Source organism: Rhamphochromis sp. 'chilingali' (assembly GCF_963969265.1).
Source record: "Rhamphochromis sp. 'chilingali' genome assembly, chromosome: 20".
Taxonomy (NCBI): Eukaryota; Metazoa; Chordata; class Actinopteri; order Cichliformes; family Cichlidae; genus Rhamphochromis; species Rhamphochromis sp. 'chilingali'.
The window spans coordinates 28,187,657-28,214,986 of record NC_137947.1 but is presented as its reverse complement, the minus strand read 5'-3'; the positions used below and the strand labels follow the sequence as shown (position 1 = coordinate 28,214,986).

General features: G+C 39.3%; 3 protein-coding genes across 11 annotated transcripts in view; 1 reads left to right on the top strand and 2 right to left on the bottom strand.

Moving 5' to 3' along the window:
• Window positions 1-1,739, bottom strand: part of nckap1 (NCK-associated protein 1) — a 37,969-nt gene extending 36,230 nt beyond the window's left edge. The window contains exon 1 of one of the 2 annotated variants that reach the window (XM_080869791.1): window positions 1,448-1,739. In XM_080869791.1, the coding sequence (XP_080725917.1) occupies window positions 1,448-1,555 (108 nt within the window). In that variant the 5' untranslated portion in view covers window positions 1,556-1,739. The remainder of the gene's footprint in view (window positions 1-1,447) is intronic. The other variant, XM_080869792.1, reaches the window with a different exon arrangement.
• LOC308388843 (dual specificity protein phosphatase 19-like) lies at window positions 878-22,428 on the top strand. 2 transcript variants are annotated; one of them, XM_080869793.1, is made up of 5 exons: window positions 878-1,208; window positions 2,971-3,223; window positions 10,905-10,951; window positions 13,103-13,255; window positions 19,460-22,428. In XM_080869793.1, the coding sequence occupies exons 2-5, from the start codon at window positions 2,995-2,997 to the stop codon at window positions 19,640-19,642; spliced, it is 612 nt and encodes a 203-aa protein (XP_080725919.1). In that variant the 5' UTR covers window positions 878-1,208; window positions 2,971-2,994; the 3' UTR covers window positions 19,643-22,428. The 2 variants fall into 2 exon arrangements, with proteins under 2 accessions (XP_080725919.1, XP_080725920.1); XM_080869794.1 differs by lacking the exon at window positions 878-1,208 and adding an exon at window positions 1,938-2,758.
• Window positions 13,265-25,740, bottom strand: LOC308388845 (uncharacterized protein; the record flags this gene model as incomplete). Of its 7 annotated transcripts, none has more annotated exons than XM_080869797.1 (4): window positions 13,265-13,916; window positions 17,220-17,280; window positions 24,423-24,538; window positions 25,072-25,242. In XM_080869797.1, 4 exons carry the CDS (start codon window positions 25,240-25,242, stop codon window positions 13,872-13,874), a joined length of 393 nt encoding a protein of 130 aa, XP_080725923.1. In that variant the 3' UTR covers window positions 13,265-13,871. The 7 variants fall into 7 exon arrangements, 2 of the variants coding, with proteins under 2 accessions (XP_080725923.1, XP_080725924.1); XR_013970177.1 differs by lacking the exons at window positions 13,265-13,916; window positions 17,220-17,280; window positions 24,423-24,538 and adding exons at window positions 22,738-22,861; window positions 23,926-24,014; window positions 25,332-25,740 and having other exon boundaries at window positions 25,072-25,248; XM_080869798.1 differs by lacking the exons at window positions 13,265-13,916; window positions 17,220-17,280 and adding exons at window positions 22,738-22,861; window positions 25,332-25,740 and having other exon boundaries at window positions 25,072-25,248.
• Window positions 25,741-27,330: the final 1,590 nt, after the last annotated feature.

Below are 27,330 nucleotides of genomic sequence, written 5' to 3'. Positions count from 1 at the left end.
GGGGGCAAAGTATCTCAGATAAGGTTCTTGTAATTCATCTTTGGGATATTATACTGTCACCACACCAGCCCACATCAAGTTATTAAGGACATTTTATAAGCGCAGCCAGATTCTCTTCTCTTTCCCTAACTCCTTATAAATTATCTTTCAGGAGAGGGCTAAAGCCCTTTTCTCAAGGTGATCAGGAAAATGCAGCCCTGAAATTTCTCTATACAGACCCCAATTTCCTCAAGAGGCTTTACTTTTTCCAAGCTGCCATTTAACCAGATGAATAAGAAAAAATTTTAATAACTTGCCTGGTTAAATAAATGCCAGGTAAAAACTGATATTATGTGAAAGTAAGGCTTTACCCTAGCTTAGTTTCAGCTGATACCTCTCTATCACAACACACAGCCGTTTTTGACATGAAGTCATGCTGATGGTTTCTAAATGATCTCTTGATAGCTTTATTTACCTTTGTGTTTTTTTAGCTCATTTTAAATACATAATTTTGCATTACGTGCCTTTAAAGATTAACATTAACCCATGAAAAGCTTATTGGACAGATGTCAAACTGCATAGCATTTATGCAGTCAAGCAAAACGCCTGCTGGATACAGCTAGGGTGCAAATGAAACCATTCGTTTATCATTGGCCAGCATATATATAAAAAATTAGATTCTGGTTGTATCGTAAATATTTGTTCGGTAATCAGTTGAAAATAACAATCGAACGTCCAATTAACCGACTTTACTCGTTACTTTCGCTTCATTTTTTTCCACAATTAGTGTACCCAGCTAAACTAGGTACCTGCCAGCTAGGTCTGAAAAAAGCATCGAGTTCGGTTATGTATATGTCAGTGACTGGGGTGAACTAACAGGCTGCCTGCAGCTGGAGTTTGGCGTTTTAGCTCTTGGTGGAGGGGAGACGACGCCCGACTCCTAGCTTCATTAGCAGTTAGCTTAACTAGCAGCCGCCGCCATTATAGCGGCCAACGACGGCAGCTAGCTTCCACCACTAACGCAGGCCCAGGGATTTAAGGGGCTTGTTTGGCTGTTTCGGTTCTTTTTGTTTATCGCGCTACCCATTACAATCAACTCCCATTTTGATTAATCTAACCGAAAATCAGTTCACGTCGTAAATCCAATGGCCAGCTTTACCGCAAGCTAACGCGACAGCTAGTGGCTAGCTGTGCCCACAACCTGCTTCCAGGGATACCAAAGGGATAACGTAAGTGTCGTTTGACGCATATAAACACGCAGTTAGTAAAATAATAATAATGCCTAATGTCTAAAATGAGACCTAAAAGTCTTCTAACTGCTCATGCCGTGAGAGTAGCAATCAGTGCTAGCTAATCCCATATATCTCCCTGATGTTAATTTGGGATGTCCGTAAAAAATAAATAAATAATCTGTTCAAAGACTTGTATGCGATCAATGGGGGGCACAGCCTTGCGTGTGTGTGCGAACCTTTTTAATATTGTAAACACGGGTCAGCATCCCGATGCCTCTGTCGTTGAGGATGGTGAGTTTTTCTGCCAGTTTCTGCTGGCTGGGCTGGATCACTCCCCGAGACATCTTCTCCTCGCTGTTCGCCTAAATCTCCAAAGCAATCCAGTAAAAATTCCACAAATCTCCGCAGTCTTGTTCCGTAAAAATAGGGAAGAAATGGAAACTATGATTTATGTCGTTATTAGATTAAATTTCGCCCATGTTCAACCAGCTTCCTGTACTCCACCCCACCGTCTCCCTGCCTGTTTTTCTTTTTTTTTTTTTCGTTCCCTGGATGAGGAGTTGTCCTGGTTTTCACAACGAGGCTGGCTAATGCTGCGTTCACGGACCCTCGTTAATTTTTTTATTTTAAAGACTTAGCGTATACTTCCAGATGATGCTAAGATTTGTTTTTATAACAGAAGTTGGCAAATTCATTTGGTACACCACCTAAACATTAACAGCTCATAACAAAGTAGTTTAAATAAGTAGAATAGGGGTCTGTCACATCAACCGTCTGTATGTTCCCTTCCCTGGGCTCTTCCTTTTCTTCTTATCTTATCTTCAACATCCTTTTTCCATTATATCCACTCCTCCTCCTCTGTACATATCAAAACCATCTCATCCTTGCCTTTCTAACTTTGTCTCCAAACCCTTCAACCAGAGCTGTCCCTGAGATGTACTCGTTTAAAAAAATAAAATAAAATCCTGATCATCCTGGTCACACCCAATGAAAATCTTAGCATCTTCAACTCTGCCACCTCCAGCTCAACCTCCTGTCCTTTCTGTTTGTGCCATCATCTCCTAATCATATGTCATAGCAGGTTTCACTATCACTACCTCTGCTCATTGCAGCTATTAAAAAATAAGTAGAAGAGTATATGACTCAATAAAACCAAATAGAATATGACAGGGCAAAAAAAAAAAAGATGAAAAATAGTTCAAAATCAAAATAAATGCAATAAACAGAGATAAAAAAAAATATTAAGTAGAAGTATAATTTTCTAGCAGTCAAACCGGGCCTTTAAAAATCTAACAAATTTACTATTTTATTTTGAGCATTTTAACGTATCACATTGTGACGTAGCTTCCGATTCAGCTGTCAGTCGCAGGAGCTTACACTTTCTCACAGATTGTTTCGTTTTTTAAATTTTTTTTTTATCTTGTATTAAAAAAAATAAAGCTGTGATAATGTGAGATTCTACTGCAGCGATGGCATAAAGCCCTTTTAAGGCAACAGCGGTCTAATCTTTTGCGGAAATTTGATTGAATCCAGTCCATTTAAACCAGGTTAGTACAAAAGTAGAGAAACTAACGTGTGATGTGTTTACATTCAGACATCAGCTTCACTTGTTACAGACATCAGTGCCTTCCCTTTTCAGTTTAACATTTCTTGTGGCATACACAGTTTTAGCCCAGTTTGTGTAACTATACATTACCAATACTTAACAAATCAATTACAAACTTAATGCTTCAGCTAAATATACGTTTGCATGTTTCAGGCCAGTCTTGTAAACTTTGTTGAGATGCATTCACTGGCTCAGGAGATCCACGGCTTCGCGAAAGACCGACTGAAGAAACAGTGCACGCGTGTTACCACAGTGACAGGCAAAAAGCTACTGGAGAGGAGGAGTGATGGAGGAGAGGGAGATGTGGAGCTGGTTGAAGAGCTGGAGGATGGGAATGGGTGTGGATTTGTAGAAGATAACAGCCTGGACCTCCAAGTTGGTGTCATCAGACCGTTCCTCCTGCTGGGTAATCTCTGTAGCACCATTCTTACAAATGCTTTTTTTTTTTCAGTGCTAATCCCACCACATGATTGCACTATTCTAGAACCAGATCGATATATCTGTTGGGCATTATTAGCAGTTGACCTATTGGCCTATCACACGTATATATCTGCATATAGATTGTCTGATATGCACCAATATTTTCACAAAACATAACACAGAAATCTCTCATCGCTGTCTGCTGATTACACATAGAGTGTCAGCAGTTTTGCATTTTGAATATTAAAGCATGCAAATCTATTTTAGGAACCCTCAACAGAAAACAGTGAATCTGGGAATATGCATAGGTTCAACAGAAATTGACACAGTATCTGGGTCTAACAAGTAAAGTAGCTGCAGAAGTGTTGTAAACCTGTATTCTTTCTCATGGCTGGCAGGGGGCAAAAATAATTCAAGTTGTCTAGAAGTCTATGGAAAAACAGCCCTACTTCTCACTTTTTCTGTAAGCTCAGTAAACCCTTTCCTGATGGGTTTGTGGTCTCAGTCGCTAGGTTCAAGACTCATTTAACAGAGCATGATGGTCATTTTCTAAATTGTCATCCAGTTTAGCGTAAAATTAGTGATAAAACAGGGTATGTGGCTATCTTGTGATTTGTAAGTCAATATCCTGTCAAGCATAATTGCTCAGTTTTCTCAGTCGATTTCACCTATTGGCTTCTGAGTCTTAAAAGAGTCTAGTGTGGTGCGCCGGTTGAGATCGCTGGAACGAGCAGGCGACCATATGCCACAAGGCTGAGAGCGGATGACCCGGGTTCGAGTCCAACCTGCGGCCCTTTGCCGCATGTCTTCCCCTCTCTCTTCCCTCCACTTTCCTGTCTGTCTTCACTGGCCTTATCAAAGCTAAAGCCTTAAAAAAAATCAAGACAGAATGGCCCTGGTCAGATGGTGGATTCAAACCAGGACCTCCTTGCTGTGAGGCTAACCTGTGTAAAACAACATAGTTAAAGTAAAACCATCACAGGCGCATAGTAAGGGCCTTCAGCTGTGCAAACATTTATATATATATAAAGCGTTCTTTAGGGCAGCGGGGTTGAATAACTCTGAGTCACATGGCTCTGTTGTAACTGACAAGTTATTGTATGAGCATGCAGCGTCCCTCAGTTTTCACACGTGAACAAACAATTTGAGGAGAATAAGCGGCAGATATTTTCCACGCTTCTCCTTTGTCACGTCTAACACTTGGGAGAAAATAGTCCACTTCAGAAGCATATGCACTTCCGGAAGTACTCTGTGTACTTTACATGAAGAAGCTGCCTGGACAGAGCATGCAGGATGCATGTCACCCACTCTCTAATGGTACATTTACTGGAATATTAGCCATGCTTTTCACACAGTGATACAACTGGACAGCACACAGGCTTTTCATAGCAGGATTCAATATACAGTAAATGGTATAACATGGACAGAAATAAGAAGTTGATGTGATTTTGCCCCAAAACAAGATTTTAAAAAGCTTTTTTTTCCACATGGACATTTTACCTCTACCACCATCTTTACTGTTGCTGAACCTTCCCACAGATTTAAATTCAGGACTCTTATAATGTCTCTGTGCAGATCCAGTTACTGTGGCAATGACTTAACATTATTAATTCCTAATAATGGATAAATCATTGTTGTTAATTTTCAATTTGTCCAAAGATAAATGTTGACTTGCCCGTTTAGCTGGAGGATGCAGCTTTCCACATGTCAGCATGCATCCATCCTGAAGCGTCCTTGAGCTTGACATTGAATTCCCACCCTGCTCTGAGGTGCTGTTCACATCTGTAACTAACGCTGCGCTTTGACCTCACTGCGAGAAACAATCGACGAGAGAGTTTCTCAGCAGGGATCAATAAAATATTACATCTGTCTGGCTCAACAGAGGTGACTCTCTTCCATACAGTGATCCATGCGCTTCAAACATTAAAACCTGTTTTCATTCCCCAAAGTACCTCAGTGGTCACATCAACCTGTTATCACACTGTACAGGATGATAGGGCATGTGTTAATAGTTCTCTGATATTTTTGTAACTGCCTGTGAGAGTATCTCTGTTTTTTTCAGTGCTCTTGTGACAGATTTTCATTGTATATTCTGTAAATAGAGTACAGTACAGCTCTGTCAGGCTGGAGGCGAGTTCCTCTCTGAAGGCTTTGTGCAGACTCCCTCAGTTGTCTTTGGCGTGATGCTGTGATATTGCTAATATTTATAATGTGTTGCTGTCCTCTGGCTACAATCCACTGACAGTTATTATATTTTGACATACACATAGATATCATCCAATTTAAACCAGCTCCTATATCTCCACAATATCAGTTAAAAAAGTAAACAAAAAAAACGTTTTACGATTTTATATTTCTTGCAGAGTGTCAGGTCATGGAAATGACATTCGTTCCCCCTTTTAGATGCATTTAATATGAAGCTATAGCCAAAGAAGAGTCATAGTATAATAGTATGCCTGGCAACATTCTAAAATTAAAATAAACTACCTACTAAAAGTCTTTCAAAGCGTTCCAACCTACAGGTTTGCGTGTTTTTCATTTAACCCAAATGTCTCTAGTGCTGTAGAAAATTTGTTGAGCTTCTATTTTTAACGTGTAGAAAGGCTGACGGCATCCCCCTGTTTCCAGTCTAGCTATGTGCTGGTGCTTAATATTTTTGATCTTTCAAGCAAATGCAATGTTGAACTGATTTGTGTTTGACTGAAGGTAATAAAACATAGGAAGTATCTCATATGAGCAACTTTGGAATCTTGAAACAGAACATTTTACTTTAAATAATTCAATAAATGCAATTTATTATTCTCATTTTTATTAGTAGTAGTAGTATTACAGCCACTGGCTTAAACTAACATTATTTTCCTTTGACCGTGGCCTTGAACATCTTTTGAAAAGAAACGCCCAAAAAAGTCTTCAAGAAAAATCCCTCACACACATACTGTAGGAGAAATTCCCTTCCTTTATCTGGAGACCTAAAAATGACCGTGTGTAGTGCATCTGATCTATGGAGGCAAAGATTGTTCCTCTTCTAGTTTTTAAGAGACAGGATGGAGATAAAAATATAAAAAATAGCAATCGATTAAGACACATTTTTTCCAAATCTCATTATTTTTAGAATAAAAATGGACTCTTTTTTCCCATTATTGATTCAAATGCATCTACAACAACATCTGCAGGCAAGAGCAGAGAAGTTATTCTCTGTGTGTGTGCGGGGTATTCATTGGGATGATCTGCAGTTTTTTTCATGGTACATGTCGCTTTAAGGGAGGATTCTCCCTCACCAATTAATAACACAGATACAATTTTCACTGATAAGCAGAAACATGTAATAATGATATACAAAAATAACTAAATGGAAATGCAGTGAAAATCAATAGAAGAAGTATCGACTTAATTTAAAGGTTTTGGGGCAAAGTCTGCCAACTAAAAAATGAAAGTGGCAAAACCTCAGTCACACAGGCCTGGAGACCAGTTGGTGACGCTCTGGCACCCTCAGTTGCTACGGGGGAAATGTACAGTGATGAAAGAAAGTATTTCTCTCCTTCCTGACTTCCTTGTTTTTTGTCATATTTGTCACACTAGAATGTTTCAGGCCATTAAACAAATTTTAATATTAGACACTGATAACCCGAGTAAATACAAAATACATTTTTTCAATGATGATTTCATTTATTGCAGGTCTGGGCTCTTTTGTGACCTCCTGGATGAGTTGTGGGTGCGTTCTTGTTGTAATCTTCATAGGCCGACTTCTCCTGGGAAGGTTCACCATCAGTTTTCTCCTTGATGGCTTTGTCACCCGTTCCAGACTGATAGATCACTTTGGTTCTCATCTGTTCTCGAGTTTCTTTAGCCAGTGGCATGTTGTGTTGCTTTGGGTTCACAGACAACTCTCTAGGTCTGCATAAATGAGGCTTTAGCGATTGATTTTGCAGTAGTGGCCAAAAACCAGCTGGCAGATAATCGTGCATTACACATTTTAACCTCGCAACTGGCGGTTTTCAACTTACCTCTAAGGCTATATGACTGGGGCCTAACTTTAATGTGTCTTCATCCCCTGTGCAGTAATTGTTACAACAGAAACAGTAACAACTAAACGCTGTTTTTGAACCCTCTCATGTTGGGGAGCTCTCTCCATTAATTTGATACTCACTTTTATTTTACTTTTGGTTTCTGTGACTCTACCACTTCACCTTATGCCTTCCCTTTTAACAACAGAGCTCGTTTTCTTTTGGCGGATTGTATCCACCGTTACTTTGTTTCCACTTTCCACCATGTCAGCTACGTGGGGAAAACTACAGGAAATAAAAGTGCTTTCCTCTTCTCGGTGAGAGCCAGTCTAATTGTTGACCACATTAATATTCAGTTGGCTATTATACTGTGCAATAATAATAATTTATTATAAGTTAAAAACATGTCTACCTCTGCTTTAATAACACCAGCACATTGAGTCTATTGATTTTTTAATAACATCTGCCACACACCACTAAAAATATGATGGACATCTGTCTACTCTTCTTTAGCAGACTCGCTGAACAAGGTCCCCTGTCAGACTCTTATTTAAAAAGTGCTCTAAAAATCCTGGCATCCTTTCACAGATGTGTCAGTGTAAATCGTCTCCTTCTATACTGATGAGACATATGGGCCGGAGCAGGCTTATTTCCAAACACACGCTCAATCCTTTGGCTTTAGATGTGCATCTCAGCACCATGAGTTTGGCATTACGTAAAAGTGGATTGGCTAATGCAAAGAGTGCAAATGTTGCTACTTTGAAGACAGTAAGCTGAGAATCCACCCTGGAAAGTCTGGAGCAAGTGCTTCCATCATATTCTGCTTCCTGCCCATATGTCTCCCTCACATAATTACCCAGCTCCTGCTACTCAAGACTTCCACTGCTGTCTTCATGAGGAGTTATTTGACAAATGGAAAGAGATCATTGCTCCATTTTAACTGTCTCCCTGCGTGATTTCCTTTCTCAGTTGAAACTGGAGTGCTGTTGCCTTTTTGTTTTTTACTTTATTGCCTGCAAAACAATAAGCATGGTCAAGGATATTGCAGAGACACAAAACAAATACAAAACAAACAAGACTGAATCATTATATCTATACCTGCTTGTGTCCCACAATGTCTGACCAGGGGGTTGCATCAGAAGAGGTGGGAAGGTGGTGGAAAAAATGCCAAAGTAATCATTCTTACCACCTCCATCACGGCTACAAGTAATGATAATAAATCAGTCGGGGTAAGTAGTGTGTTGGTCCCTGCCACTGGCAGAGAGGCAGGGACAGGGCACCGCCTGGAGCTCTAGAATGCCAAGGGCGGCGGAATATCTTTTTTTAATTAAAGATTATCTTTATTAAAATCACCCCTGTGTGATTAACACCATATTTTCCACTTGCTGTCATTTGTGTGGAGATATTTTAATTTATTCTCTCTGATTTTGGTCCTTTTTGAATCAACTTCAGAGCTCCATAGGAAGAGGCTGGCCCAGGGGGTTTGCTCCCTTTCAAAACCAGACCCTGAGGAATGAGCCAGTTTAGTAGGGACAGAATTCTTTCACTGCCTTCACTTCAGCAGGTTTTGTAAGTGTTCCTCATAAAGGCTTCCCTCATATGCTGATTGTCTGATTTGGTTTGCTTTAGAAAGCTAGTTGTGATTTCTTTCTTGCTTTGGTCTTAGTTCACCCTGGAGTAATTTGCTTTCAGTTATTCTCACATCCTTCCTATGCACGTCAGTGGAATGTTCACTGGTTAAAAGAATGACTTGTCCTGGAAAGGGTAAAGCCACTGCCTTGATCACTACCCTTTCCTCCAGCTCTGTGAACAATCTACCTGTCCCTTCTCCTACAGTTCCTCTGACCATGATGAAAAATGTATGCATGACAATTTACAAAACTCAGAAATGGCACTACAAAAATATTCTTTAAATGAATGTGTGTATTTCCTGTGGCATACGCAAAGGAACAAAGAAGCAACACCACCACAAACACAAAGTAGCCCACATGTCACATACATGCATGTGCTATCACCACTGGTAAAGATAGGGCCACTAGTGACGTGTAAACTGACTACATTTACTCAAGTACTTTACAGTACTTGTATTTCCAGGTCATTCTACTTAACAGTTTTTGGATGCAAATACTGTTTTTGTTCTTCATACCATTATTTTCAAGCTTTAAATAATTACTATTTTGCTCATTTTAAACTATAAATCTTCTGCTATACAATTCTCTGTTATTATAGTTGAAAGTTTCAGGCAATATACAGTAATTAATATACATACATAGTAATTAAAATCTTCTCCTACTGCAACATTAAAGTAATATACACATTAATGAATCCATTACCATGATATACAAATAAAGTAATGAAAACAGTCACAGTACATACATTGTATGTGATTGCCAAAACTTTTGTAGTATTCCATTTACTTATGTAAAGTATCTAAATATTTGGTTTCCCAATTAGCAAAATGGGTTTCAATGCTTTTCAATTATCAGCCTTGCTCACTGTGTTATTTTGCATGTAACTCCATATGGATGACTCCACAGCGCTGCTTATAAGCTTAAATATACGCAGCCAGTGATTTCTTGACCGGTGTTCTGTTTCTCACTAAATATTCAAATGTCCCGTGATCCACCCTGACTTGTTCTCAGTCCCTCTCTGTGTTCAGTTGATGAGCATGATCAGTTCCATTTATTTTAGATACAGTAAGGTGATTTAGGTGGGGACAAGTGAGCAGCAGCTATAATAAAGTAACAATTAAAAGGGTTTGTGAGTGGGAGAGTGATAGGGAATATATATATCTGCTAATTTATGTATATGTATATAATAATAATAATAATGATAGTAATGATAATAATGCAGTTTTCCACCTACACTCTATGCTGCATTATTTCTTTTCAAATTTTGCTGATGAAGGTTTATTGTCATGAAATTGTCTCTTCTCGCAAAAAGAATCATGAACTTCCTTCTCTGCAGTGACAGATAACTCTGAATAGCTACTGTATTTCAGCAGTTTTTAAGCCTAGTCGAGTGTGACTACATACACAAATCATCTGATTCCTATCCCAGATTTTTTCTGTAGCTTTAAGCCGTTTTGCTCTTGGTTTTTGCTGACTGATATCTTCCCCGCTTGGTACTGCGGCTGTTCAAAAAGGGTTTTGTGTCTGCATGTTTTCTTACGAAGTGATATTGTTGCTGATATCCTTCAGCTTTTGCTTTCCCTGCAAAACTTGGCACCGCTTTAAAACATCCTCATATCGATAGGGTCAAAGGTGTCCTTTTCATGAGATAGTTGCTGTTTCCTGGTCTGTTTGATCATCTGTAATCTATTAAATGCCAGGAAATACCTTGCCTTGTTTCCCCACAACCCAAAGTCACTTCTTTAGATCATTCAGTCACAGTGTCTGGCATTGCTTTTAGTTGTGAAAATTCAAGTTTTACTCAAAAAAGCAGCACCCCAGTAAAGAAATATGACCAAATGGTACATTTTACTTCTCAGAGGTGTAAATAAACACAGTGTGCTGAAAATATTTCTATTATTAAATTGGTTTAAGCAGTTTTACGGCTGAGGAATTATCATCATGCTACAGGAAGCTTTATTTAAACACACTTGGTAGGCAGATGTATGCCCCATCTGTCTGCCTTCTTATCGAGTTGTTTCTGTCTTTTCAGGCTCTCAGGATGCAGCCCACGACATTGACACCCTGCAGAGATATAAGGTCAGTGCAGAGGGATCAATAGGGCGGGCATGCCCTTGCTTTGTTGTGATAGCATGTGTAGTGACATGAGATTAGAGGCAGCTATGTAGCTGAGCTTTCCTGCGGGTCAGCAGCAGCCAGCGAATAGCCAGAGGAGCTTCATGACTCATGCAGTGACAGTTTAGCACAGTAGAGGGAGTAAATGATTACAGTAAGTCTCAGCGCTGCTCCTCCACATCAGTGAAATGTGACTAGTCCTTCTCTGCAGTGGCTGCTCCCAGGCATGGGCATATTGCTGCCTGTGCACTCTCAGGATGATGAATTGGAGAGATTACGAATACCTTCACTTCCTGTTTCTAGGATGAAACCTTGGCTGTCTAAATTCAGGTTTTCTTAGATAGCTATTAAACTCAGGAGATTTGACAGCCTGCCCAAAGGCACTTTATAAAAACCTGCTCTTACCAGTAGAACAATGCCTTTAAACACTGCAGTGGAGTATTTTGTTGGTAAATCTCACATTGAGACTGGCAGAATGTCAGATCTACTCACTGTAAAACGGACATATTATAGATATGATGCTACAGAGAGTAGAACGTCCATTTCCCAACCCAGCAAGAATATACTGGATAGCAGATTTGGTTAAAAAGTGAAAGGTGAAGAGTAGTCTTATTTTTAGAACTCCTATGGACAATCATGAAACAACCTACAGATTCCTACTTTTAGCCAGGAGGCAGCTTTGCAAACCATCCATTACCCAGTTAGAACCCCAAGTCACACGTTGATGTATATAAATGACAGAAGCGTGTTTTGTCAAACTATTGCCATCCTTCAATAGTTTGTCTGTCTGTACTAGATGCTGGGTTGATCAAATATCAATAAAACTAAAGACACACTCTAAAAATGTCATATTTTGATGTAATGTGTTTTTAAAGGCCTAGTTGCTCCAGGCAGGTTTAGCCAAAGAAAACAGCACCCAGTAGACATCTGGTGCTTGGTTGGTTTCCTGTAGTCATGGTTTTGATAGTGATCAACTCTCTGGTTGTCTGGCTTATTGCAGGCACATTTTCTACTGCTTGAAGTCTAACTGCGTTTGCCTTCCTATTCACTTTTCCATCTACAAAAAACTCCCACGTGGATGTCAAAAGCCAGACATTTAGCATGCAGACATAATTCTATTATTTATCATCATTGTGCCGTATGTCATTTTCTTTATTTTGAAAATCCACTGTAGGCAGCAACTACATTAACTGTGGTTTGTCAAAAGTGCATTTTATCCACCAAGGAATATCTGTAATAATGAAAAAATTATTGTTATCTAATCGGAACATACAGGGATATTTTAAAAGCTCAATCAATTAACAAGGTAAAAATGTTTCTTTTTACCTTGTGTGGCAAGACTCAAAACTTCTCTAAAACGAGGCTCACTTTCACTTTTAGCCAACATTACTTGAATAGGAGGAATAAGTACATCTGTTGGGACTATTTACAGCTACAGATTTATATATATTAAGTGTGAAAGTATTTACTGTAGCAGCAGGACAGAAAATAAACCACACTGTGTGTGTTTGATATGTTTTTAATACTTTTTAGGCAATAATATAGCTCTCTGGCATACTGGAATGAGATTTATCAGACTTTGATACACACACAATACTTCCGAGAAGGATCATTTCACTGTTGATTTTGGCCTTTAATGGGATTTGTTGTCAATAATAAAAAATATAGTGTAACGCCTAACTTGTCTCTTAACGCGGAAGAGGATGTTAGATGATACAAGTAGTCTAAAAGCAGAGCACATTAGTGCGACGCTGAGATGTAACGGAGGAGAGAATTTAGCCCTCTGAGGTAAGCTAAATTTAAGTGAGAGTAGACAGATACTGCAAAATGAATTGGAGCCATCTGTCTTCTTCCCTGCCTACACTCGCTCCCTCTTGCTTTCCTCACCCTTTCCTCTCCATCTCTCTCCCCTTTCCTTCTTTCTCCCTGTGCCTCTGCCCTCTCTCAGTCACATTCAGCTTGTGTCATGTCATCAATATGGCTGACAGAATATCTCTCTTACTCTTCCGTCAAGGCAAAAAGAGCTTTTAAAGCAAGTCAATGCTCAGGGGTCATTTGCTCAAGGAGTTTCATGTCTCTGCACCCACTCCCTCTTCCCCATGTCCCCTCTGTCAGGTATCTCATGTGCTAAATGTTGCATATGGAGTCGATAACCTGTTCCCAGATAAGATGGTCTATAAGACGCTCCAGATCCTGGACCTCCCAGAAACCGAGATCACTTCCTACTTCGAGGAGTGCAGGTCCTTCATAGATCAGACTCGGGAACAGGTACGTACACACAGTTAGAATAAAGTCATCCACTTCTATACGGGGATGGCAGTTATGGCGGCAGAGTTCTGCAGAGATGATGTTCTTTGCAGGCCAACCCTGGCATTGCTTTGGCTCAACTGACTATCCATAAACTTATGATTATTACAGAAATAAGCCCTATGGGATGTAAAGTTTTTGACACTTACACTTTGTGTTCAGCAAGATGAACTCCACAAATTTCTCCAATATCTTTTTGAAGCATAAAATGCAATCGCAAGACATGAAAGACTGATGTTAGGCTAAAAGGCGTGACATTAATGCATTTAATGTCACGCTTTTAATAACTTTAAATGTCTGCAGCCTTTATTATCCACAAACTTTATATCAGACATCTAACCAAAAATCCCTTTTAAGAAAACTTAAGAAAGCTGTTGTTTTTTATCAATACGTATGTGCATTTTCTTTCATGTGAATTTATAACTTTAATCTAGATCTAAAATCTGAGTTATTCTGGGAATATTACCCCTACTCCCCTTGCCCCTTAATTCTTTATTTTCTTTACCATAAGTGGGCCAAGGCGGGAGGGCTGGTGAATGTCAACAGGATCACAGATACCTGTGTATCCGCAGAGTGGTCACAGTGCCCACCCATGCTTCTCGTTGTCCATCACCAACGATGCCTGCAGTGAACACAAGAGCATCAGAACTGGGCCATGGAATAAATGACGTTGGGCTAATTTTCTTCCCAGAGACTAAAAAAAGCAAGCAATATTTAAACCAGCTTTTCCCAAACATGCTACTTTTATTTTGACAGCTTACATTATTTTACTTCCTCACACAAACAAAATGGTTTCTAATGATGATGTTAATAGTCAATTGTGTATCCTTTTTTGCTTCAACGAGTGTTGCACATCCTCAGCTTTCCCTACCCATTTTTCTTTGGCCAATATCTCAAGCTTCTTCAGATTTGATGGTCTTCTGGCATGGACATTGGTCTTCAGTTTACCTCAACTATTTTCAGTGGGATACAAGTCAGGACTTTGTCAGTAGGATTCACCTTGGAGTTCACCAGGTGCATGTTTTGGGTAGATAATGTTGATTTCTGATTAAATTATTCCTAAATTGTGAAAAAACAACTTGGAAGATGAAGGCTGATGAACCAGACCCAATTTTTCTGCAGACTGCTTGAAGCTTCCTTTACAAATCTCCACATCTTCTTCTTTCTTTATGTTTTCTTCCATCTTGATGAGATTCCCAGTTCCGGATGCACTGAAGCATCCCCACAGCATAATACTTCCACCACCATATTTCACTGTGGGGACAGTGTTACTAGGGTCTTAAGCCTCTTCCTTCTTTCTCCAAACATAAGAGCTCTAGTTTCGTCTCATCGGACTAAAGGGCGCGCTTCCAGTGAGCATAATCTTTCTCCGGGTTATCGTTAACATATTTCAGTCTGGCTTGAAGTGCAGAAGTGGAGTTTTGTTGGTCTGCTGCCTTGCAGTCTATTCCTGTGAAGTGTTCTAGTGATTGTCTTCTCTGTGACTACAATCTCTGATTTGCCTAAGTCATTCACTAGTCTTGGCAGTTGTTCTGGGGTCTTTAGACACATCTTTCACCAGTTTTCATTCTAGAGTCTTTGAAATATTTTGCTTCCTACCTCTGTCAGGCTTGTTCTGTACTTTGTGGCTGTCTTTGAATTTCGTGATGATACTTCTCACTCCTGTTTTTGGCACTTGGAAATGCTGTGATAACTTTGTATATCCATCTCCTCCTTTGTGAGCATCAATAATTCTTTTTCTCAAGTCTAAGCTGATTTCTTTTGTTTTTGGCAAGGTGCTTTCTCAAGTGACAACTCAAACCCTTGCTGAAGTTTTTATACTGCGAGTACAATGAAAGTTTTAACTTGATTTTAAAAGCTTTGAGCATTACAAAGTTCACATCATTGCACAGCAGTGGTTTGTTCTATGGCTCAATAAAAAGGTCAGTTTATCAGGGGGGTAATAATATTCACCCTGGTATTTTTTGTTGTTGTAATTGTGTGAAAATAAAACTGATGTTTTCCAAGAACAATTAAAAAAAAAAATTAGTATGCTTAGAAATGCTGAATTGAAAATGCTCTGTTAAATTTTTTTGACAAGAACTTTAAATTTCATGTTACAGGACATCTTACCCACAATCAATTCCTGCTCATTAAAATAGCACAGTTCATTCGCACGTGCCTCAATGATGCAGCAGTTGGTCGTCTATAGTTAGTACAAAACACTGCAGCAAAGCTCTTCACAAACCCATCGAATACATTACTCCAGTCCTCGCAGAATTACCCTGGCTTCCCATTCCTACAGAATCCAATTTAGGATTTTATTGATTGCTTTTAAACCACTACATGGTATGGCTCCACTTAATATCTCAGAACTCTTAACCCCCTGTTTCTGCGCCCGAACCCTTCGGATCAGAGAATCAATGGCTGCCACTGATTCCACGGTCCAGGCTTAAAATGAAGGGGATCCACATTGTTGCTGTTTTAGTTGCACCGCTGTTGAACGAGTTTCCTCTTATTATTAGATCAGGTAATAAATAAGATTTATTATTTTAGCTTCTGTATTATCAAGTAGACGATCAGTCCGTGTGTGTTACCGCCTGCCTGGACACTGGTGTCTATGTACACCCCTTTTGCGACTCTTGTGGCCTCTCTGAGCTTGATAATGCAACTGTTCTGCAAAACTAAATTACAAATGATTTCAGGAACATGACAAAGCACCCATGGTGTCGACTTGGCTTTGCTATTTCCCAGGCCTCAAACCCCACCTTGCAACCTAGAGGAATTAAAGGATCTGCTGCTAATGTCTCAGTGCCTGACAGCTTCAGACGTCTGTGGAGTTCATGCCTTAACAGGTCAGAGCTGATTTGGCAGGCAGAGGGAACGATGCACAGTATTAAGCAGGTGGTTTTAATGTTGTGGCTGATTGGTACATATAAACGACAAACTTGTCAGCTTTTATGGTTTTGCCAGATTAAATGAAAATGAAAAACAACACCAACATAAAAAAAAGAAAATCTGATCTATTTAAAAACTCCTGCATCTACCTTCCCTGAGGAGATTCATGCAGCCTGAAAATGCCTTCTTTCATATCTGCTGGCTAATTTAACATGTCAGTGTGCGCACACAGCTATTCTGCTGCCTCACTGTGATGCATTTACACACATCTACAGGAGGCAGTTATCTGCAACTCAGCACAAAGGTGAGGTAGCAGGCCTGATTACCTTTTAAAAGCTTATGCTGGGGTCATCTAATGTAGTCTGCAAAGTAACATTTTGTGTGCTTTAACTCAATTTTCTCCTCAGTGATTTTACATGTTGTATGAAATACTTTTGAAGGGATTATTTGGCACGGACTTGCATCTCTTTCTGCTTGTGTGTGTGTGTGTGTGTGTGTGTGTGTGTGTGTGTGTGTGTGTGTGTGTGTGTGTGTGTGTGTGTGTGTGTGTGTATTGACCGTAAGCAGAACATAATGTGATGTGAGCGCTGATATGAAAACACTCAACTGGAGCGCAATGAAATAACAGCAAAACAAGAAACACTGACAAAACCAAATTAAGTCTCTGTGTTTGCTGTGATGGATTATGTAGCTCAGGCAATTTTCAGTCTGCAGAAGTTTTCTGTAGTTTTCTTTTGTAAAGAAGGAAAACAAGACCTAATATGTAACAATGCTGACTGAAGACACCAGCACAGATATTATAAGGGCAGATCAACCATTCTGAAAGATGGAAACTTATAAAAGAGAGGTCTTATACAGCACAATACAGATATTGTTCTGTGTGCACTTCAATAAATTGTATTTTTCCCAGTGGAACTGCTGGATATTGTTATATTTAAAAAAAAAAGAAAAGAAAGCACTCTGATAGCATGCCACTTGCAGCAAGATCATTTAAATATCCTCTCCTTCCTGGGTACTGATGGACAGTAAAAATCAAAACTGCACTCACACGTTCAGTTCCACTTAATTTCAGCCTGGAAAGAGACTTCATTGTGCGACGGGAGATTTCGCTGTGAATAAAAGAGACAAAAAAGTGTCAATACACTGAGCTTCAGAAGTGAGCCGTGGGCCTGCACGCAAGATGTGGCTAGACTTTTAAAAAATATTTCCAGCAAGGCACTTTAGGCAGTAAAATAATTACATCAACATTAATATGTATCACAGTGCAAATTTTTGACACATTCTCACACAGTCCCAGATGCAGATTTGCTCTCTCTCAACTCGCTCTACATCATCCGTCTAATGCTCCTTCAGGAATATTAAGAAATCAGAAAATAACAAAATACAAAATACAGTGAAATTTATCTTTAAGCTTTAATAAATAGCATAAAAACGTATTTATTCACCTTTACTCACGACCGGTATGTGGCCACATAAAAAGCTCACTTTGTGCGCTAACATTAAGAGAAATCGTCGTATGAAAATCTTTTGTGAATCAAAGTTTTATTTATACCATTCAAATTCTTTTTAAAATTTTGTTTTAGTTGACAGATTTCTTCTTTAGAGACAAAGTGATCTTTGTGAACTTAGAGTCACCCTTGTACTTCAGTGTAATGCTTTTACTTAACTCTGTTTTACTGAAGTGGGGAGTAGAAACCTCAGCCATACGGTCATGTGAAAAAGAAAGCATGTCTAAGAAAGCATATCTTTCATTTCTAAGGTTTCACATGTCAGGACATAATAAAAAATAATTAGATCCTTTGCAGAAGAATGATCTTGTTCATTGTGGAATAATGGACGTAAAATTCTTTGGAAATGGCCTTAAAGCCCTTCCCAGATTGATGGGCAGCAACAGTTGCTTCTTTAACATCATTGCCGATGTCTGTCCTCCTTTGCATCATGTTAACACACACACGAGAATGCTGCAGATGAAACGTGCATTTATAGAGGTGGTCACACTTTCTGATCATCAGTTCATCAGGTGCATCTGATTACCAGCAGCTGACGGCTATTCACCCTTTTAATTCCCGGGGAAGCTTAAAACCAAAGTGTACACCTCAACCCAATTGAAATGCTGTGACGGGACAAAGAACAAAATTGTTCCACAAAAAGTCCTAGAGAAAACAAATGGTGCTAAAGATGGTCTTAGTTTTTCACACACTCCTGCATTTTGGCATCTGCATTGATTTTTGTTAAATGAATACAGTTTAAAATACTAAGTCTTGTTGTTCATATGAGATTGTTTGCCGCTGTCAGCAGGAGCTGACTGTGTCTTGAGTGAATAGTGGGACCCAATTGCAGACACGGAAGGAGACGGAACTGCGTTTCAAATAAAAGACGAGCCGTTTATTCAGGCTGATTAAACATGAGTACAAAAATAAAGCAAAAAGCGAACAGGGGCGAAAACTAAAGTAAAACCTAAACTGGGGAAATTAAACTGTGGTAACTATAATTCAACTATAATAACTATGACAACAGATATGAACATGATTCTGACCAGGAACGTGCGAGAAACTGTGATGAGGAAAAAAAACAAAACAAAACACAAGGACACAACCTGAGCAGAATCATGAAGTACATGGAACTTGATGTGACGTGATGGGAGCAAACACTGAATGAAAACACACACACTAAATACACACAGGAGGTGTTAAGGGGAAGTGGAAACACATGAGGAAACAGCTGACACAAATTAACATAACAACGTCACAGGGATAGAGTAAAACTAAACACATTGAACAAAGAAACACAAGACTTTCAAAATAAAACAGGAAACATGGAGAGACTTAGATATGACAACACAGGCTTGACAACATGAGACATGCGGACAAGAAACACATGACATATTGACACAGAAGACAAGAGTAGACTGGAAACCTAAACTAGAATAAGACTAAGAAGAATAAGAAATCAAAAATACAAAATAAACTGAAAATGCTCGGTCACAGACCCAGCACCTGACGTTGTTTCTACTTTTAAGACTTGCTAAGGAACAGATAATTGTTTTGAATAACTGTGTACTAGTTTTCATGGTTTTTAAATGCCTTAAAGCCTCAAACTGATCTTGTAAATGGCTAAATGGTTGTTTGAAACTGACCAATTTTATGTTTAGAGTGTTATATATTTTCTTTAGTAATTTTAATTTACCATGAGGACAGGTTGTGATTGAAGTCGAGATGTGAAATCCTGACTTTTCTTAATGTTTACTGTGTCTGTTTTTGGTCTTACAGTCACATTCTCTTTCCACAGGGCGGTGTGGTGCTGGTCCACTGTAACGCTGGCGTGTCCCGCTCTTCCTCCATCGTGATTGGGTATCTGATGCTGAGGGAGGAGCTTTCATTTGATGATGCATACAGCCAGGTTAAGCTGGCGAGGCCATCGATTCGCCCAAACCCCGGCTTTTATCAGCAGTTACAGAAATACAAATCCTAAGGGTCTAAAAGTCTGTTTTTTGCTTTTAAAACTGTGTGACAAAATCAAAATTATAACTGGAGCACTAATGGGAAGTCTTTGCCCTGTGATAACATCACAAACATTTTTATGTGGGAACTATTTTCTTTCTACTCAATTACACTCGCCAACCATTTCACTTTCCAGGAGATAGTTTTCAGCTACTTCTAATGACGCTCATGCTTGTGACAGGGTGACGGGTGTCCTACTGTGTTGAGCAGCACTGTTAGCTAGCTGCATGCTTGTTTAGGTTGGCAGATGTAGAAAGCAAAAACAAGATAGTTCCTTTATAAAATGACATGGCCTGCCTAACCAGGCCAATATTTCTGGAACGAGACATCGCCTCTGAGTGTTTTAAGTCTTCATTAAAACACCATATGGCAACTGCCATTTAATTCCATTATAGTAAGAAACAGCAGACATTTCTGTAGTCAGTATCTCCCAAACTGTTTGACTCACACTAAAACAGTCTAAAAAGACAAATATGTCTACAGGGCAGAGGAAGAACATGAGCATTTGATTTTACATGCGGCTCCCCTTGAAACATTGCAGTTTTGATTTTTATGTAAATGAATCTGCCGATAAGTAATAAACATTTGCATGCCTAGTGCTAGTAAGTGTGTTATTTTTAAACTTCAGCATTGTCTCTTTGTAATACAGTTAAAAAAATATGGTTAAAGCTCTACTGGGAAATTGACTTACTATTTGATTTGTTAATGTTAGACACAGCTATTTGCTTTGCAGTATAGATTGTCTTCTAATTAAAGACGCACCGGTTTTCCTGAGGTACTACTTGATACCTTTCTCAACTACACAAACAAGTACACCATCAATTATAATGATTGCCCTCACTGCAGCGTTGTCTCTATCAATTTCACAACTTTGCAAAGTTGATGTGCTAACCCCGCTCTCCTGAAATAATTAGCTTGTAATTAGCTTGTTAGATAATGAGGGAGAATCCAGTTGGCTCGCATGCTAATCGACAAATACCGCTGGGGTGAGCTCCTAACACTGCAAACACACAGCACACAAAAGTATTATATCCTAATGTTCACCGTTTGAATGGATATAAAGGCTACAGGCCAGATGTGTGTTTGTTGTTCAGCTGGCTGAGAACGTTTACAACGGATTATTGTTACATATTCATGTCCAGAGTGTTGAAATTACCTCAGTGTAGTTTAAATATAATGTAATATTTGTAAGACAACTTAATCAGCAATGTTAGGGAGTTCAAACTAACACAAAAGCAAGTGAATATGCCCCTATAACTGCTTTATTTCCTTCACTATCTCACAGATTTCTCTAGTTTTAAAAAGTAATTTTTAAGGCTAGACTATTAGCTCAGAGCACTGAGGCAGATTGAGTTCTAAGGATGGTAATCTCAATGTCTCGGTCCACCGCTGCGGTCCAGAATGAAGTATCTGAATGGGTATTGGATGGATGGGAGCGAGACTGCACCCAAAGGAGGAATCCTAATTACCTGAATGCTTGCTTGGCTTTTTCCTCTAGCGTTGCACTGAGGATTGCATTTATGGTTTAGCATAAAATGTTGACAACTGTTAAGAGTTACCATTATATTCTCTTAACTTTTAATTCAGCATCATCATCAGGTTACGGTGTGTAAGAGTAAGGTATCATTTGTTGATCCCTGCGGGGAAACTCATTTACTGCATTTAACCGTATTGTACAGTTTCTGAGGACATAATCCAGCTGTAAGTCAGTGTTTTAATCAAGTGCACAGTGACAGGACCTAATGTAGCATGTTTTTCATAGTGAAGCTCAGAGCTCACAGGGAAAACCTGCACAAGCACAGGGAGAAGATACCAACTCCAAACAAAAGTGCTCCAAATAGAGTTTGTGCAGACTCATGATCCTGTAACACTTCCTCAGCAGACTGATTAATGTCTACTGGAGGGGTTAAAGGCTTCTTTTTAGTTATTGTTATTGTTAAGTTAGGGGTGGTTAGAGGTGCGCAGATGGATCCAAATATCGAACGTATCAATAACATTGCTGGTTTTGGTATCACATGAATCTAAGCGCTATAGGATTGATGTGTTTGTGATGATGTTTAGAATCTTATTTGCTATTTTTAGTTCTTAATAAATAAAACAAAATGTTCAATTTGTGAACAATGTACACAGTTAGAATCAAAAAGGGAGATAAACCAGGGTATGCTAACAATGTGATTGACAAATCTGCTCCCAAACCATCAAGATGCTCATCAAGTCTTTTTTAGACTACAATGGGTAATCTAATGTGACCATAACCATCCTTTATATACAGTCTATCAGTGTGTTAACAATGATAGGTTGTGTAATGGCTCTATCATCATACAATTTTAATTTTAAACTTGGTTATGAAACTGTCTGTGTGCAGATGAGCATTTTAGCAGCACATTAAAGTCACCGTTTATTTACCTAAATTGAGCATGGGCTTGCTGGTATACAGAGGACGCAGGAGATTGCTTGCTTATTTGCAGATTCACAGGATATAGTGGATGAGTGAAGGACATGAAATGACTGTTAAGTCCTAATATGGACGTGAACCTTCGTGTCTGCGTCAGCATTTTCAGAAGTCTGTTCCTCCCTGTGCACACCTCAGCACTACAGAGTCTCTGAATACATTTACAATGAAACTTTTCCAAAATATAATTTTTACTGAGCTGAAATTGTGTTTGTGCTTTGAAAAAGGGGACAAATCATATATATGAAAAACTGGATAAAGCCTCACAGAGTCTCATGTCCCTGATGTACAATGAGTGCTCCAACTTTTCTGCATGAAATGAGCCATGTAAGTGTTTATCGGGGTTATATAGAAGGTTTTCCTCTTAAAATAAGTTTTCATGTCTGCGATTAGGAGATGGGTAGATTGGCACAAACACAAGCAGGCGGCTTAAGACAAATTATTTATTTTATTTAAACTCCCTCTTGTTAAGATTTATGGTTTAGTCTGGTCATAGTGACAGTTAGCTATCAACTGTATTCATGCTATATGATAATCATAGGCTGATAGGTATTATTTTAGTATACGTAAACAGAAACGTGTGTGCATGCACAAAATAAACAAACAAACAAAAATCAGAGTTTTGGCTGTGTAATTGATTCATAGTGTTTTCTATCAGTGCAATGATCCAGAGGAAATGGAAGAGCTGGAACAAATTAAAATAGATTGTGGTTGCTGGTGGAAGACCTCCAAAACGATCTGCAGGAGGGAAAAAGACACAATAAAATATGTATTAAACATTAGAAGTTTTTGTTTGTTGTTATCAGCAGTGCCATTTCAAACTTTGTCATTTTGACTGGAGTTTGCTAGTGAAAATGTTCTTTTTTAAGATAAGATAAGATAAGATAACCTTTATTAGTCCCACACGTGGGAAATTTGTTTTGTCACAGCAGGAAGTGGACAGTGCAAAAGTTATGAGGCAAAAATTAGAATACAATAAGAATAAATACAGTACACAACTGTACAGAATAGAATAAAATAAAATACTATATACAGTAGAATAAAATAAAATAAATATACAATAAGATAAAAATAGAATACAAATACAAATACTATATACAACTGAGTAAAGATAAAAAGGTAAAATACATAATTTCTTGTGCTGTAATTAGGATCTAGCTTATTCAGTACTTTTTAGAAACTCCGTGTAGCAAGCATAAAAAAAACACAACTAGGTTTGCCAGTATTTTTCATCCTGACATGATTACCTCTTCAAAGGAGACATTTGCATTGGATTTTTGCTCTCATTAGAAAGTTTATTTGACCCTTTTCCGAGAACACAGCTTTTGTCAGTTGCAGGCCGCCGTCGCTCAGGGGAAGAGGAGGGGTCGAGGTTGGTTCTGTGCCAGAGACTTGGAGGAGGAGATAAGTTCTGCCAAATTGGTTGCAATTCCTACTGGTCCTATAAAGGTCATAGATTATTTAACACCCCTTTAAAGCCGTGGACTGATTGGAAAGAGCGAGCCCCTGTCACAGTTAATAACTAAATGTTTGGTTCTTATGGCTTTGTTGTTCCCAATAAATCCACACATCTGTCCAATAAATACACCAGTCTGCTTTTTATAATCTCAAGCTGAAAAGCAGGAGAATAAGATATTGAACCAATGCCTGACTAATGGCAACAGTGCCAATATACAGTCTGTGACAGTACTTGAGTGTAGGGCAGTTTGGCCTTTTCTTTGGTGTTGTTCAATGGTGTATCACTGAGGAGTATCAGCTATGAAGCCAACTGGGTTTCCCCTGACATTTTTGTGACATTTTACCGTCTGGATGTGGCGGCACACAGTATGGCACAAGCTGTCCCATCTGCGGGGTCTCATGGGGTCCAACCACCATCTCAGTCTGTGCAGGCCTAAATATGAGAATATTAACAGCCAGGCAGAGGTAGCTTTCACGCAGGATGTGGAATAATTTCCCCTGAAGCAGTACAATGTTATCAGGCCTGCAGGCTTTCATTAGATTTGATGAAGTGCAGAAGTGAACAATGGTGAATCCTGGTTTGCTTTTTCCTCTTTGGTTTCCACGTGCGTCCATCGCATGCACGAAAAACAAATTCAGTCATAAACAAGCCATAATCAGGGCAGGAAATTCTAATTACTATTTATTATTTATAAGAAAGTAATCATGCATATAAGCTCTGCTGCAAGTGTGCCATCTGCATTTATTTATCACATGTACAGTATGTAAATATTTAACCTACTTAACTAGATGCAGTGTTTATTATCGTTTAGGAAATCCCTTTCTTCTTTTCTATGCTAACCTCGAAAGCTCTGGATTGGATCTTTGTGTCTGTGTCCTATACTCCCATTCTATCCTGTGCCGTGCCCCAGGGTTCTGTCCTGGGGCCCATCTTCTTTGGTTTATATCTGCTTCCACCTAGACCAACCATAAAGACAATTTTATACCAGAGATGATATCCTGTTGTACATTTCATGCAAATGTAGCCCAATCTGTTTTTCAGGACTACATTAATGTTATAAAGAAGTGAATTATTGTCACTAAATACTAGGGATGGGTCTAAAAGATTTTAACGATTCCGATTCCGATTCCATTTTCGATTCTGTTTAACGATTCGATTCCTTATCGATTCTCTTATCGATTCTTTTTTTTTAAAAAGGAGAACACTAAAGCCGATTAGCTTAGAACTTTGTTTTATATCTTCTCTTTGAACAAGATAGAAATTTAGGAGTAACATGGCCTTACAAACCCAACAGTGAGATCTTAAGAGATTCACAGCCTACGGCTCTTCAATGGGGTGTCACAGGGTCCCCAGGAAAAAAAATGTATATGTAAAATAATAAAATAAATATTCTCCTGTAGCAATAACAAAGTTTAACATAAATTATTCTGTAGCAATTACACAAGAATATCCAGTAATGTCCTGCCTACAATTAAACATATTCACTTACCAAAGTGAAATCGGGGGCATCTGCTGTGGCAAATGGGTGCAAGCCTTTGACCACAAACTTAGTCACTGCTCGGTGACATTCGTCTATCCTGGCCTGAAAGGAGACGCTACCGGTAGACTGCAGCGAGAACTGCCAGCATCTGAGCCAGCCAGACTCTGTCTCTCTCATCATGGTTATCTAAATGCAACGCACAGTAATAGCAGGTTTTGTAATAAGGTAAATCGCGCTAACATAATATGCAATGCTAATTGATTAGTTACCTGCAGTATTAACGGGAGAGGACGTGGAAACGCTACCGCTGCTGCTGGGTTGAGCTTCGCTAGTCCGGAGCGGATCAAAAACACGACATTCGTTGAAAGCAATCGCGTGTTTTTTGAGCAAATGCTTTTGCATATTCGTAGTGTTTCCTCCCTTTGATGAAATCTCTACTTTGCAAGTATTGCACGTTGCCCTGTTGTCATCCTTTCTCATAAAGTGTAACCAAACTTTTGAGCGTTTGTGCCGCTCAGGCGCCGTGTTTCCTACTGGGTAAAAGACGCTACTCAACGTGATGACGTCATTCGGGGCGACTGGAATCGATAAGGGAATCGTTTTTAAAAGTGGCAAACGATTCCAAGGAATTGAAACAGTGGGAACCGGTTCTCAACAAGAACCGGTTTTCGATACCCATCCCTACTAAATACACAAAAAAACATTCTCATTTATCCCCCTGATGATTTGTCCCCATGGTGGTCGGAATTTTGAACTATCACTTCTTTCAGTCTCCCAGCAGTCAGGAGTCTGGGTGTTAGATGTGATCAGGCATTCAATTTTGATAAACCTGCTGATTCTTGTTAGATCTTGTTTTTATAATCTGTGGATCTCTGACTGACATAAATATATAGTGTTTCAACCTGAAATGGAAATTATGGTGCATGCTTTTATTCACAAGATCCTACAATCTCTCAAGTGACACCCAGCTTGTTGTCTTTGCTCTGGATCCCCATAAAGTTCAGAGTTCAAGTCAAAAGTTTGGTGATTACTATAAATTGATTACTAATAGTCAGATCCTTCCCTATTTTATTTACCTTTTACTTACACTAACAGAACTACTGGTCTGCTGCTTGTTGGTGGTACCTCCATCGAGCCTAAGGACTGTAGGAGACATTGTGTCTACATTATGGAACTCACTTTCACTGGACTTAAGATCTGTGGATATTGTTGATACTTTTACTTTTAAAAGCTTAAGACCCATCTGTGTAAGCTTGGTTTGCCCAAGTACTTGTACTCCTTTGCCACATTAATGGGTCATGTAGCCATCGTTTTCCTTCTGAAGTCAATCACCATCTTTCTGGCCTTAATTACATTCATAAGGAGATGATTTCTGCCTCCCAGACCACTCCATAAAATCATCCACTGGTGCTCTGTACGCCTCCTCTTGCACATCACTCATTCGGTAACTGCAGAATCAGGTGCTCGTCAGAGTGACTCACAGATCAGGATGTGATAGACAGAGCTCACCAGGATGGAAGGATGAAGGTGTTGAAGGTAGTGGATGTGTGGAGGCCAGGGTGTGAGGTAGAGGAGGCAGCAGAGGAAGTGAACTAAACCTGCTGAAGAAACCGTTAAGCTCATTTGCTCTCTCGAAGTTGACTACTGGTAGACTGTCACCTTAAACTCAGTGATTTTCCTCCACTGCACACATCCTTCATGTTGTGCTTGAGCTCAGCCTTCAGCTCCTTTCTGTAGGAGGTCCTTGCATTTCCTTAGTTTCAACCCTAGGTCATGCTGCACCCTCCTCAGTTCTTCCCCTCACCTGAACGCTTTTTTCTTTTTATTAAGTTTGTTGTTCCCAAGCCAACAAACAATCCTGCACAGTAAGGTGGTGTATTAGTCTAATGTAGTAATACATTACTGCATGATATGTTAGATTTAAGGGAGCATGGTGTTGCAGTGGTTAGCACCATTGCCTCACAGCAATAAAGTCTTAGGTTCAAATCCACCACCATAACTGGGGCTTTTCTGGGTGAGTTTGCATGTTCTCCCTGTGTCTGCACTCCGGCTTATTCCCACAGACCAAAGACATACAGTCAGAACAGTTAGTGTAACTCATGACTCCACATTGTCATTCTAAGTCTAAACGGTTGTCTGTCTCTGTGTGGTAGCTCTTCAACACATTGACAATCTGTCCAGGAAGTATCCTGCCTCGCACCCCGTGGCCACTGGGATAGGCACTAGCCAAACTGTATTACATATTCTGCTATCATTGCACACCAGTCA